This window comes from Cydia fagiglandana, chromosome 4 (assembly GCF_963556715.1).
Source record: "Cydia fagiglandana chromosome 4, ilCydFagi1.1, whole genome shotgun sequence".
Lineage (NCBI taxonomy): Eukaryota > Metazoa > Arthropoda > Insecta > Lepidoptera > Tortricidae > Cydia > Cydia fagiglandana.
The window spans coordinates 3,940,974-3,955,306 of record NC_085935.1 but is presented as its reverse complement, the minus strand read 5'-3'; the positions used below and the strand labels follow the sequence as shown (position 1 = coordinate 3,955,306).

The 14,333-nt window shown below is 35.8% G+C and overlaps 1 protein-coding gene across 2 annotated transcripts in view; it reads left to right on the top strand.

Annotated features, from left to right (window-relative positions):
- Positions 1-6,790, top strand: part of LOC134663514 (pseudouridylate synthase RPUSD2-like) — a 123,736-nt gene extending 116,946 nt beyond the window's left edge. For both annotated transcript variants that reach the window (XM_063519903.1, XM_063519902.1), the window contains exon 13: positions 444-6,790. In XM_063519903.1, coding sequence (XP_063375973.1) covers positions 444-518 — 75 coding nt within the window. In that variant the 3' untranslated portion in view covers positions 519-6,790. The remainder of the gene's footprint in view (positions 1-443) is intronic.
- The last annotated feature ends 7,543 nt before the right edge of the window (positions 6,791-14,333 follow it).

The window sequence follows — 14,333 nt, the reverse complement described above, 5'->3', positions numbered from 1 at the left end:
GTCGTGCAAACCCTAACCGTGACCCTAGGGACCTGGTCATGTATCTGCACGCTTGGAAGTACAAGGTAACTTATCATTATCGTCTTCGGCCTGCTGCTTCGTTAGGATTCTCTTCTGACTTTTTGGTAAAAGTCTAATAGTCACATACTTGAAGCAGAAAAAGAGAAGACCTTCCACCTTCGAAAAGTCTTTCGGCGCGATTCGAACTTTAAGATACGTCAGTTAATTGATCTAGAAATAGATAATAGATATGGATTAGATATGTCAGTGTCAAACGTGACGTCTCTTCAAACAAAAACGTAACTTTTGACACAGACACATGTAATCCATATCGTTTCTAGATCTATTAACTGCCGTATCTTAAAGATCAAATCGGGCAGTTTGATTAAAAAATATTACGTTTCAATTTATTTCTCGTTCTACAATGATTTTTTTTTCAACAGGGACCCGGCTGGGAGTACGAGACGGAGCTGCCACAGTGGGCGAGCGTGGAATGGGACGAGCCGGAGAACTCATAGTCACACGAACTGACACCACTGCGGAGGCGCCTCGCCTGTTCACTCTACATCAACCACAGACCGCGCTAATTTAAAGACTAAATCAAGGTCAATGAGGTGAAGACCGTCTGCGAGGCAAGACCGTCCACGCAGGCTTTTATACTTGAGCAGTAATAGAAACACAAATATAAGAATCGTGACGCAAGCTGCGTAAGTATACAAATACAAGAGATAACGTGTAGACGGTTTTGCCTTACAGATGGTTTTTCCCACATAGATCTTACAGAAACTGTTAACAATGCAATTTGGACTGATTTAATTGATAAATGATGTTTTAAAATGAGATGTTGATGATTGTTAAGCTGTTTTCACTTTTGTCAACTAGATAAAGGCCCCATTAATGTTGACTAGGACCGTAGTTACCATGATCCGGGTAATTTAGTGCGAGGTGCCGTTCGTTAGATGATGGTTTGAAATCGGCTGTTTGAATCGCAGTGCTCTGGAGTAAGTTTTATAATAACTAAACTAAGTGAGAATTAGATTATGTAATTTAGATTATTTCTGCGTACGAAGTTCAACTCTTATTTGGAACTCTTATACTAGTTTCATTAGCAGATCGTATTAGAGCACTCAGAATATTAAGGCCTAGAAGTTGAGTCGAGGCAGGAATATCTTGGTCATCTTCATTTTTTGCAACATCGACAGAGATGGAGATAGTTGCCTTTAAGTTTCACTTTTAACTAGGTTTTTGGGCCTTAATATTCTTATTTTGCGCACTTATTTTGATACGTTCTTGATTATTTTCGGTTTGTGTAGTTTACTATTTTAGATGTTTATGTCAATGTTCAGTTCCTATCGGCCTAGGATGTTTCGTCGCTTGTTGTATCGTAGGGTTAAGGATGTAACAATAGTATATCGGTAACTGTAAAATAGTTATATCGCTTTAACGAGGCAGGGTCAGAACCACAATCATAAATGAATATAAAAAAAAATTAAAATGATTTAATAAATAAAACACAATGGGATAGCTCTTCTATTTAATTCTCAGAATGGAATTTATGTAAATTTTATTAGAGATTGACAGCGTGTGCGATGAAAAACACGAGTTTTTTTTGTTGTTTTTCACCCCGCATGTATACGTAAATCTTTATTTTAAACAAATCTTGGACCACTGCATATTTTTTTATATTAAAATTGAAAATAGGACCACTTTTAAATATTTTCTAGAAAAGCTATCTCGGTATCAGTAGACGCGTGTCTATAATAAATGCATAAGTAAAAATAAAATCTAAAATAACGCATTTTGTAGGCGGTGTATAGTGACGTCGTCACATTTTGGCTTCCATAGTTTTGAGTAGAGAAGAAATAAAGTTTTTAACGTGTAAAGACATACCTTCAGAATTTTGTACTCGAGATACATTGTGACGATTCCGAATTTTACTCTCTTGATTATAATTCTCTCTTGTATCTGAGCTTTTTGTGATAATGCATTTGGGCGATTCTCAGAGATGACATTCGGTGCCTGACTTCGGTGCCAAAATTTTTTTTTAACTTATATAATATGCGAGTTTATTTCCTAAAATCTACCCTTAATATAAAAAATATTGGTAGTGGAGGCCGCCATTAGAACCTTATAGTTTTCAAGATATTTGAGATTTAAAAAACACCGAAATCATGTGCAGGCACTGAAATCAATTGCGTCACCGAATTCAATAATGCTTACACCAAAATCACATTTAGGTTTTATATCTCAATTACATAATTATTTTAATCATATTTTTCAATCCTATTTGTTGATAAGCGATGTAACAAGGCTAATGATCTCGAAAGCTTACATAAATTTAATAGATATAGACTCAAGATTTTAAAATAACCAAATTACGGCTTGTAAATCAACATCTCTAGAAGATATCCCACACTATATGACTGGCCTCATATAATAGGGTGATGTGTGGTCCTGAAACGAGTTTCAGACATGTTGACATTGTATTCGCACATTATAATCATTTATTCATTGCATTATTATATCCATGAAGGAGAAGATGTTTGTTTCACGCAATCCGACCGCACACTAATCTAAAAAAAACTTATGTTACCTGCACCCGATAAACAATACACTCTTGAGTGGTGTTCAATGCTCATTAAATATTTAATGTACTTATAAAGCAATATGATGCAATACGGAAAAGAAGTATTTTTTTAATAAAAGAGTTTAAAAGCGTGAACTCCGTCAATTTAAAACTATAATATTTGAAGTAGTCGAGTAATGCTTGAAGATCCAATTACCAATTAATTATGATCTCCAGCACCCCAAACACTTGAGCTAAACTGTAACAAAGTTGTTGACAAAGACATAAGACATTGAGGATTGTTAAAACATTTGCTGTCTTCAATTTGTGTCTATGGCTATCCTTTAGAAATATCGATCAGTAGGTACGCTCAGTGCCTTTGAAGCGATCTCGACATTAGAATGCTATTTTATTTTTAATCCCTTGTTCTGTACATCCTGTCCCTTGGGTTCACCTTGCATAGTACTTACATACACAAGTTATTTTAAAAGAAGTGGGATCTAATTGACTACATTTATTTAACATGGCTGACATGTTTAAAGATATAGAGGACAACAAACATAATTTACTTAAATGGTTGGAAAAGAATATCAAGCCAGAGAAAGAAACATTGGGTCTATACGTCTGGTTTAAAAAACTACTCATAGTGAACTAGTGATTTTGTGTACCTACTATGACATAATTTACTTACAAACATAATTTTACGTTTGTACAACGTATCTTTCACTTTTTAGACATGATAAATTAGTACAACAAACTAGTTTACAAAGCAGGATTTAAATTCAGTGATCACTTTTTTGATATCGGTGGTCAAAAAATCCACCGAAACCAGGGAAATCAACACCAGCGATATCAAAATTAATCGCTTTTTAGCAATTACAGAAATAGCATGAACGATACAGAGGAGATGTAATAATGGTGGATTTACGTACTTTCAATGACTTCTTAATCACTTACATAACGATAATTGCACTAAAACTTTCGGAGTAAATTGCACCACCGATCTCAAAAAAACATAGGACCAAACCCAGCGAAGGACGGAGAGACGTTTAAAAAATCACTTTATTGTACTGTGACTGTACCTCTACTTTATTCAACGGTTAAGGCACAACTAAAGCATACTATGTATGAGACACTGAGTTCCTGGTCTACAACTTTGAAGGAGTACTGACATGTTTTGCAAATTACACCGATATCAGTCACTAGCCCGGGACACATAGTAAATTTGGTTTTATTCAATGTGTTGAGCAAACACATTATTGTGATATAAAGAATATGATAAGCTAACTAATACCCTATGAGTGAATACCCATAATAACTCCGATCTAATGCCCCATCTTGAGTAATAATTTTTTGTTTCATAAAATCTGGGTGCGGGACATGCCCACCGAACATAATTTTTGGCATTTGAATATCTTTTTCTTGTATTATATAAATAATAAATAAATAATTTGATAGTGTCCCAGACAGAATATAAGCTGAAGATCATGCCTAAATTAATTCAGATTTATTGAACAGTAAATTCAATCAATTACTGTCCCGGACACGTAAAAACGGCCCTCCTGAGAAATGCCCATTTATTGTATTTTCCTCTTCGCTGAAAACTTTGAAAAAAGACAGTTTATGTGCGTAATTTTAACACGACCAAAGCAATAGGTCTTTATTTATCCAAAGACAGATATTAAGTTTACAATGAATAGATGACTCAGCAGATCGAAGCACATTTTAAAGACATGGACGCGATTTTCGCCACAGGGAACTTAGCCAAGACGACAATAAGTGCATCGCCAAAAAGAAAACCGGACAAGTGCGAGTCGGACTCTCCCGCCGAGGGTTCCGTACTTTTTAGTATTTGTTATAGCGGCAACAGAGAAATAAAACATTAAAAAAATTTCAATCGTCTAGCTATCACGGGTCATTAGACACAGCCTGTTGACAGACAGACAGACGGACAGTGGAGTCTTAGTAATAGAGTCCCGTTTTTACCCTTTGGTTACGGAACCCTAAAAATGTATCGGGATGACAGATGCAACGAAAAGTCACATCAATCACATCATATCCATACATCACTTTCGATTGGCGTATTCTCTATCACCGACTTGTCACTTGGCTAGGCCCTAAGTTATATTTACGATTGTGTGGTTTTTAGTTCTAAGTATTTTACAGTTTGGTTTCATTATTCTTGTTTGGATTGTTCTTATTGTCTAACGGTTTATTATTTAGACTCGAAATGACACGGAAGATTAACGCTGGTTCGTTTACGGTAGATATATTTATTATCTTATCGTAGGTATTAAATGTAAAAGACAATTCTTGTTATTAATAACGTTTCACGAGCTTTCATACAATTAGTTTGGAAAAATATATATTTTTCTTACTTGTAGCGTAGAAGTAGTATGCAGATATGTTGTTCCCTGTTATATAATGATATTAGGCGAGTATGAAGTAAGCAATCATTATTATATATGTAATCATTTTTACTGTTACATTTCATTCATCCAAAGGCGAGGTAATATGCGCTCGTTGATTTGTGTAATTCTTGAATATGTTTTCTAACAAGTGAACTTTGTGTATTTTTATTCACTTTAAGTTATAGTGATAATTACTAATTAGTTACTGACTTAAAGTCAAAACGGTGGGCTGCGAGGTTAGTGTGCAAGTTCATGTATTTGATTTAAAAAATTCATAATTTTTTTAAATTAATGTGTAAACAGGCCCCAATGTGAAATTCAGCCACACTTACCACACATCCACACTTATCCGTATTGACCTCACATCAAATAGGCTCGATAGAAAATCAAATCAAAAACACCGCAAATCGGCCTACCTCGCTCGATGTTAACATTCATAAAGGAATTAATACATACATATGCCTTCACCGATTGGATATTATATTTGTTAATTAAGCTGCTTACTTCAAACGAAGCCAATTCGCGCTGTTGTTACTATCGGCTATACCATGTACATAATAATGCTAAATGTGATTGTGCTGTTTCTATTACTTTCCGCATTATCTCTATCACATTCTCTATTATCTCTATTGGGATCAAAGTAATTTAAAAGTCAGGGAAACACCCGAACAGTCACGTAATATTAGAAATGTAATCCATGTTTTAAAAGAATTTTGTAAAAACGGTAGCATGTACAGAGTAAGTTATCAGTGGCATATCACCTAGGTACCACATTGAGATCATTCACGGTGTACCGGTTTCCGAATGGTCTCACCGACGAATATTGTTGTATTTTTATAGTATTTAAGACATGTTTATACATTATGTTAAATAATTAAGCAAACTGTTTGGATAACTGTAAGGCTGGCGGTCTTCTGATTTTTGGTACTTTGTTACAAAATGATATCCCCCAGTCTTGCTTTATCAAGTTTTTTTTAACTTTCCCAGTTTTGCCTCTCGACATAAATGTTTGTCGCGTTCGGTTTATCATTTATTGTAAGAAATTTTCATGTGCCTTCTCAAATAATGAAAGAGTAAAGATAACTTGTAATAGTAATGTTTTTTAAATTACAGTTACATTGTAATTGTTACACGTTTTAACGTAAGTAGACACATTTGGCACTCGCGATCTAGAGAGGTGTGCTCAGAGGATACTTATCAAAAGTAATTTTTTTTTTTGTAACTACTAAGGTTAATATATAACGGGTAAGTTTGGCATAACGCTAAGTGTGGTTGGCCTTCACATTGGGTCCTGTTTACACATGATTAGTGTTTATTACACGTTCGTACATTTGCCTCTTCCGTTTAGTGGCGAATGTACGAACCTGTAAGAAACACTAATCATGTGTAAACAGGCCCCAAAGGGAATTCCAGCCACACTTATCCCACATCCACACTTAGCCGTATTGACCTTACATGATGGATATTTGTAAAGCTTTCTTGAAACCCACAAAAATCACACACCTCTTGAATATATAATTATTACACATTAATGACAGTTTTAAGTATCCTCTGTCCATCCTTTCTCTCGATTTTGGCACATTTTCGCAGAAAACACTTTAAGTTAGCGATCAGTTGCGGTATAGTCGTGCCATATAAATGGCATGTTTTATTTAAGTTGTTTTGTTTTTTAATACTATGACAACATGAAAGACATTTGTTTATTTGATAAGTATTATGTAATAAGAATATAATAGTGTTTCCTTCTTTAGACTCATGTTATAAGCATTCATGTTTCCACTTAAATTTAATTAGAATAAAATCCATCATTGGCCGTTGGTGTTTTATTTCTAGAAACATCATTGCTCTATGTGCATTATCATCATTCTCTTTTATTTAAAATAATTATCAACCCAGCTGACTATTAGGAAAATAAATAAGGTAAATACTGGTAAGTGTGGCTACAAGATAAGTGGGGCCTATTTATGTACACATTGATTAGTGTTTGCTGTTTATATATTTGCCACTAAACGCAAGCAACAAATGTATTAACACACATTAATACTAATCAATGTGTAAATAGGCCCCTATGTCAAGGCCAGCCTCACTTATTCATCATATAGGTTCCACACTTACCTGTTTTGACCTAACCCATGCTTAAAAAAAGATAATGTGGTGTTAACCTTGTGTGGCAGATGCCGTGAAAATAAGCGACGATCATTATTTTCTTTGAACAACGAAGCCAATATAATCAAAATAAAATTTAAATCTCTAGAATAACTAAATGGCTTTTTTCAACCACGGCTTAATTCCAATCATTTAAAATTCAATTTTAAGCATTTAACATAAGAAAAGATTATGCTAATTCAATCTAAGTACCACATATCAACCCTATCTGAACCGCAGCCATATTTTTTACTAGCACCCCGCAATTCACTTAGACTGCAAGTATAAATATAAAATACTCTATTACGCAAATAAAAAGGTATATTACGCCGAAATAAAGACTTATAAGACGTGAATTTACCTGTTACATACTTCCTTTTCTACGAGTACAAGTACGCATACTCGGTGAAATCGCACGTACTGAGAGCTCGGAAGAAAAAATGTTTTGGCTGCCTCAATGAATACTTTATAGGCATTACAAAAGTACCACGCTAGTTTTACGCTTGGCTAAAGTTAGAATAAACCTTACGCCGTTACAATAGAGGTGTTTCAAAGTTTTTTTAACGGTAAATCTACCTGTTTGTAAGTACCACGCGTCTGACAACTCTCTTTGAAGGGGTGAGTAATGCAAAAATTTAAATAAGATGCCAAGAAGGTATGTTTTGGTTTGCTATATTTCACAGGCCTAAATGGTTGAATTAAATTACGACCTTTTGTGGAAAGAAATATAAACTTGACTGAGAAATATGTTTTTTTTTATGTGGATATTGCTGACTTTTTTCTACGTATACAAATGCAAAGGTGGGTAAGTGTTTACTAAAGATTGTTTTCGAAGTAGTCGAAGTACTTAGGTAACTTTTTGGCCGATTCAAGTATTGTAGACTGTTTTCTATTGACAAACTTCTCTTTAAAGAGTTTATTTATCATATAATATACAAATTACAAGCAAGTAACAAGCAGGTATACAATTTGAAAATCTTAAAAACTACTTACAAAACTTGCAAAAATTTTACCCAAAACCATGGTATAATAATATACTCCGCCTGGTACTCTCTTCCCGTCTTTTCTAGGTCATCTGACTGACACAAGCCTACGTGATCATGCGACAGCGCTATATGATAATATGCGATAGCGCTATATATAGCGGCCATGTTATTGTGACGTACGCTTGTGTCACTCTGGGAAGAGAACACCATGTTTTATTAGACTATGCCCAAAACTAAAAACTAACAAACACAAATACTATTCGCAAAACCCCCGCCCCTCTAGATGCAAAGGGGCCCATCACGCTCGCCGCTTTGCCACGTTAAACCGCGATGGACAACCTTTTAAGGAAAGACCCGGAACGAGGCGAGAGTCATAACACTCATAACCACTGACAAATGTAACGTGTTATGATAGATACGTAATAAACTGTTGTGACACTTCATTATGAATTTTCCTTGCAGTAATCGCATACAAAACAAAACAGAATATCATTTTATTCGTATCACCCACAATTTATTACCAACATTAATACTGCCCCACATGCATAAAACGTCGTAAGAGCCATTGGACTACTCATTCAATTGTTTATACTTTAATCTCTCGTAATACATTACAAATTCAAACTAGTTTTCCAACTGCTATTGGTGTTATGTGTGGTGTTTTATTTATTTATGTAGTTTATGTGTACAGTCTGCTTCTTTTTAATTTACTCAAAAGTTATATTTCTCTCTCTGCACCAATTGTAGATATCTCTGTTTGGCCCTATTGTTGACTGGTAGAGAATGCCATTTGGCATTAAGTCCGCCATTTGTACATTGTTGTATATATTTTGTGCAATAAAGTTTAAATAAATAAATAAAACAGTCGTAATCTAATGTGACTGAATGTAAAGGCATATCGATGTGGCATATATAGGTAGGTACTAAATACCCGGTTAAGCCGGATATATCCGGCTTTTTAATAAACGTCTGGATCAACCAATGGTATGGGGGCATTCCAAGAAAGGTGTCGGGGGTAGGTACTTGGTGTATTTTTTTTTAGTGAGCAAATTATTGAATACAATCGTTTTATATGACAATATCTTTTAACAGTTTCAATTCTTATAAGGTTAATAGTTAAGTTGCCATTTTTAACATTCTAAATCGGAACTCATTGAGTACCTTTTACAATTATGAATATATTTCTCCACATATTCAACGTAATACTGAATCATGATTAAACGCCGAAATAAGCTTCGTTAATGCAGTTCAAACAATCATCGCCGGCACACACGGGGGTAAACATTTACCCGCCGTGCCCCGTAATCAGTAATCAGTGTATTAATCTGATTCATCGCAGCCATCATTAACCCTGCTGGCGTATTATAGTGTTTGTCGCGCGTGACATGATAACTTGCTTCGCTTAATATTGCGAGGTGTTGAAAAGTTGTAAATTTTTGTAATGAACTATATAGTATGAATAATCTCAGGTGATTTTTTTCGGGCTCGTACCCTAATCTGTTAAACAAAAGATATTGTTTCCATTATGCGGTGGTTACAATGCTTACTGCTAATAGCCCCGACGTAAGTAACGGGAACAAACCCATTTAAAAAGCTAATTTACCATTCAAATTATATGGTTCAAATTCTTGAATCAGCCTATTCGGAGATAACACGTTTTTGTTATCTCAAAAAACAAGACCACCCTAATTGTTCTCTGAACAAGCTGTCATATGAATTTGAACCTTAATACTATCCCGATAGATGCTTTTTAAACGACATGGTTGCTTTGGCACGAGCTGTAGACCGCTCTTAAAAGAAACAAAGGCTTTTGTTTAACAGATTAGCACCCGAACTCGAAAAAATCATCTGAGATAATTCATACTATAATAAGTTTTGTGTTAAAATGCCATGAGTGGATGTCGCTTTACAGATGACAAAATTTTTTCTTGAATATTAGCATATGTCAACATTTATTCGTTGACTCGTTGTGCGTTATAATCTGTAATGGCTCCTCTACACGATGGGCCAACGCCGGCCGCTGCAAGGGACGCAGCCATGCGGTAGAATGAGATAGCAATATCACTTGCTCCCTTTAACGCATAAATGCGTCCCTTGGAGGGGCCGGCGATGGCCCATCGTGTAGAGGAGCCATAATCAGTTTACCTATTAATCATTACCTCTGCAGACGTATTTATGGATGGATAAAATATTATTTTTTTTTTTAACACCGAGCTATTGAAAGAGATGGGCACTAATTTTACGATGACACGTAGAACCATAGTATTGGGGTATTTAATCGTAAAGCGAATTAGAGATTAACTAGATACGATGTAGTAAAGATATGTGACATCCCACGGGTAAAGGTACCTTATGGCGGTTGGCGCTTACGCTATTATAAACGCCTCTCCAATATTATTGCGGCGCTATGCGACGTAAGCGCCGGCCGCTATGAGGTACCTTTTTCGTGGAACGTCACATATCTTTACTATTTCATATCTAGTGAGTCTCTAATTCATTTCCCGAATCGCGGTGCCAGCCGATATAAGGTACCTTTTGCAGTGGAACGTCACATATCTTTACTATTTCATATCTAGTGAGTCTCTAATTCATTTCCTGAATCGAGCCGGTTGTCTCTTTCTAATGCAATGGTTCAAAAAAAATGAATGCCGTTTTGTACAAGTAATACTCGTAGGAATGATACGAGTATTAGTAGTAGTAGGTAAGTTAGTAGTATTGAACGGTCTCCTAACCTAGATGGTAAACGACCAATCCTGTGAAGCAAGAGGTCCTGGATTTGAATCCCGTTAAGGGCATTTGTGTACAAAAATAGCAACCGCGTAAATATTGACCTGGACGTTGATCTGAAATCACAAAAACCTTTAGTAGAAAATCTACAACTAATGTAAGAAGAATGGGATCCTATCTCGTCGCATAATAATTTTGATTGTCATATTTTCGCATATTTTTTGTCCAGCTGAAACAGAAAGTATTTTCTAAAATATTTCGCATAGGTTGTATAGAATAGGGTAGGTTAGGTTAGGTTTGTGTTATAATTTTTCAGAAATGTTAATATTTCCAGCACAATAACAATTATGCGAAATGAGTTTTATGCGTAACATTACATTAGGACAATCAATTATCATGCAATATGGACCCAAGAAGAATTATTATGCATTGATTTTTGTAATTAAATAAAACACAAAAGTTTAAATAATCTACCCCTAAACACACATGTGGCAATCATTTATCCGCCTTACCCTTTAATTAGTTATCTAATCAATCAAACTAATCAATCTATTAATCTAATTACTGTCATCCGCCCTTGATTAACTCTGAAAGCCCATCATGCGTAGAGTCGACAGATTCTATACAAGTATAAATTGCTTTACAATTTAATTTCTTCACATACAAACTTTCATTATGACGTAAAAATGACAAAGGACATCATTTAGAGATCATTTCGATGACAAAATGTACGTCCGAATCGGCCTTTTGAGTTATACTTAGGCGACTAAACGCCACTTGCACCATTCCACTAACCCCTGGTTAACCGGTTAAACCGGTAAGCCAGTGTCACATTGTACTGATAACCATGGTAACTCCAGGTTTAACCGGTTAACCCGGGGTTATTGGGATGGTGCAACCCGGGCTTAGGCGGTGTGAAATCGCTCCGAGCGATATCGCTTATCGCAGACGCCGCTCCCTAACAACTAATATAATCTTTCATTTTATATCATGCTACCAATTGATTATCAAGATCAGCCTGTGGCATAAGTAGCTGGATTATAGCAAAATTGCAATGCATCTTTAATATCCCAGGACATTGTACAGTCGACGTCAAAAATATGTTTACATTTGCACCTTACTCCTTTGTAATAAGGCAAAAAGTGTACACATATCTTTGACGTCGACTGTATCTACGATACTTCAAAAGTGCCTCTTTCGCTGCAAACCGTCATTTTGTCTCGCCCTGTGTTATATTTAAGTTTCATTAAGCGCCCAAGTTATTAGGAAAGTGTTTCTGTCAGGGCGTACTGTGACATAGCGAAAACTTGCAAAGCCACAAGAATCCTCATCTTGACCACTATTCATTACACTTTAAGGGTGATACTTTAGTATTTCGTCCGCAAAATCAACTTTGTCTTTTCGCATGCGTAGTGCGCTTCCTAAACTGATTTCTTATTGGAAATTAAGCTTTAAGTTAAAGTGTGTAAGGGTTGATATGTAGTTGTTGGCTTGTAAGGTAATTTTGTAAAGGCGTTGTGTCGAAATATTGCGTCGTCGTGAAATTATAGAGGACTCTTAATGTTTTATTAATGGTCGGTCTCGGAGGGCGAGTAAGTCTTTATTGATTTGGCTCCGGGCGTTCTTAGGGTTCCTTAGGTACCCAAAGGGTAAAAACGGGACCCTATTACTAAGACTTCACTGTCCGTCTATCCATCTGTCTGTCACCAGGCCGTCTTTTAGAAAACCGTGATAGATAGTTGAAATTTTATGATGATGTATTTCTGTTGCCGCTAATCAACTACTAAAAACCGGGCAAGTGCGAGTCGGACTCGCGCACGAAGGGTTCCGTACCATAAAGCAAAAAAAAAAACACGGAAAAAAATGCAAAAAGAAAACGGTCACCCATCCAAGTACTGACCACGCCCGACGTTGCTTAACTTTGGTCAAAAATCACGTTTGTTGTATGGGAGCCCCATTTAAATCTTTATTTTATTCTGTTTTTTGTATTTGTTGTTATAGCGGCAACAGAAATACATCATCTGTAAAAATTTCAACTGTCTAGCTATCACGGTTCGTGAGATACAGCCTGGTGACAGACAGACGGACGGACGGACGGACGGCGAAGTCTTAGTAATAGGGTCCCGTTTTACCCTTTGGGTACGGAACCCTAAAAAGTACGGAAACCTCGGTGGGCGGGTCCGACTCGCACTTGTCCGGTTTTTTGCTATGTTTACGGAGTTTTAGAGGCCGCGTGTAGGTATATAAGCTATTATATCTAGTTCGAAACAAAGATCAAAGGAAAGAGATCTTTTGAAACGCGTAGGCAAAACGGTACTTACGTTTCAAAGTTTTGGAACACGTTAACTATTGTTTCTTAATATTATATCATATTTTGAGCGTTAATATTGTATTCAAAGAGGGGTCTCTTTGTTTCCCATAAAGTTTTAAGTCATAATGTATTGATTGTCATATTATCGTTAGTCATAAAACTGAAACCGTTAACTTTTCAGGATTTTGTAAGGTTATTCTATAGATGGGTTAGGTTAGGTTAGGTTTGTTTTATGGCAATTCTGATAAGTTACGCGTTTTTGAGAAAAACCAATTATGACTAACGAAAATTCGGACAAACAAATACATTATGACTTAAAACTATTTGGGAAACAATAGAGACCCTATTAAAGATTGTAATAAAGCGTGGGTGCGGTACAGGCTGGGGCGTATTTTGAAATTTGACGCCCCGGGCCAATAAGTTTAACGCCCTAAAGTCAAGGAAGAACTACAAAAAGCAATCCGCCCTTGGCGGATTGGCGCCCCGGGCCATGGCCTGGATGACCCTAGGGTAAATACGCCCCTGGGTACAGGTGAGTATTTAAGGCGAGGTAAGCTCTTAGAAACGTAATTTTAAGACCGTAAATGAACAGACATTTATAAAAATTACATGTTCATAGATGTTATCGTAAAGGTTACCGCTAAATATAAATATTGTTGTAAATGACTCACATTATGTCTTTTGTTGTCCTTTAAGCCCTTCATTTTTCTTGATGATTTTTCATATCGTATGGTCAAGATATAGGACATATTTTAGTATTGATATTATTTTACTTGCCCTTTACAACCCGCCCTAAAAATGATTTTACCATAAGTATATGAAGCGAACCAGGTTGTATAGGACTTTTCTAATATTAATGTGTCTTAATATTATGTTTTGATAATGTGTCTTTTACTACCACCAATTAGTTTCTAAGCTCTAAATTCAAAACAAATAGCATGGACGTAGCGGTGTATAATATCAAATAAAAAGTTTCCTGGGACCTTTATTACTATAATGTCCTTAAATTTGAAAGCATTTACGCTAAGAGTTTTTCCGCAGTTATCTTTATTCATGGGCGTAAAGGTCTATAATACCAAATTATTAAATAGTTTTATGGGCCCTTTATTACTAAAATGTAATGTTTTCCCTTTAACTTAGAAACCTCAGCTCAGGTTTTTTCAGCAACTATCGTTATTTTACTCGCA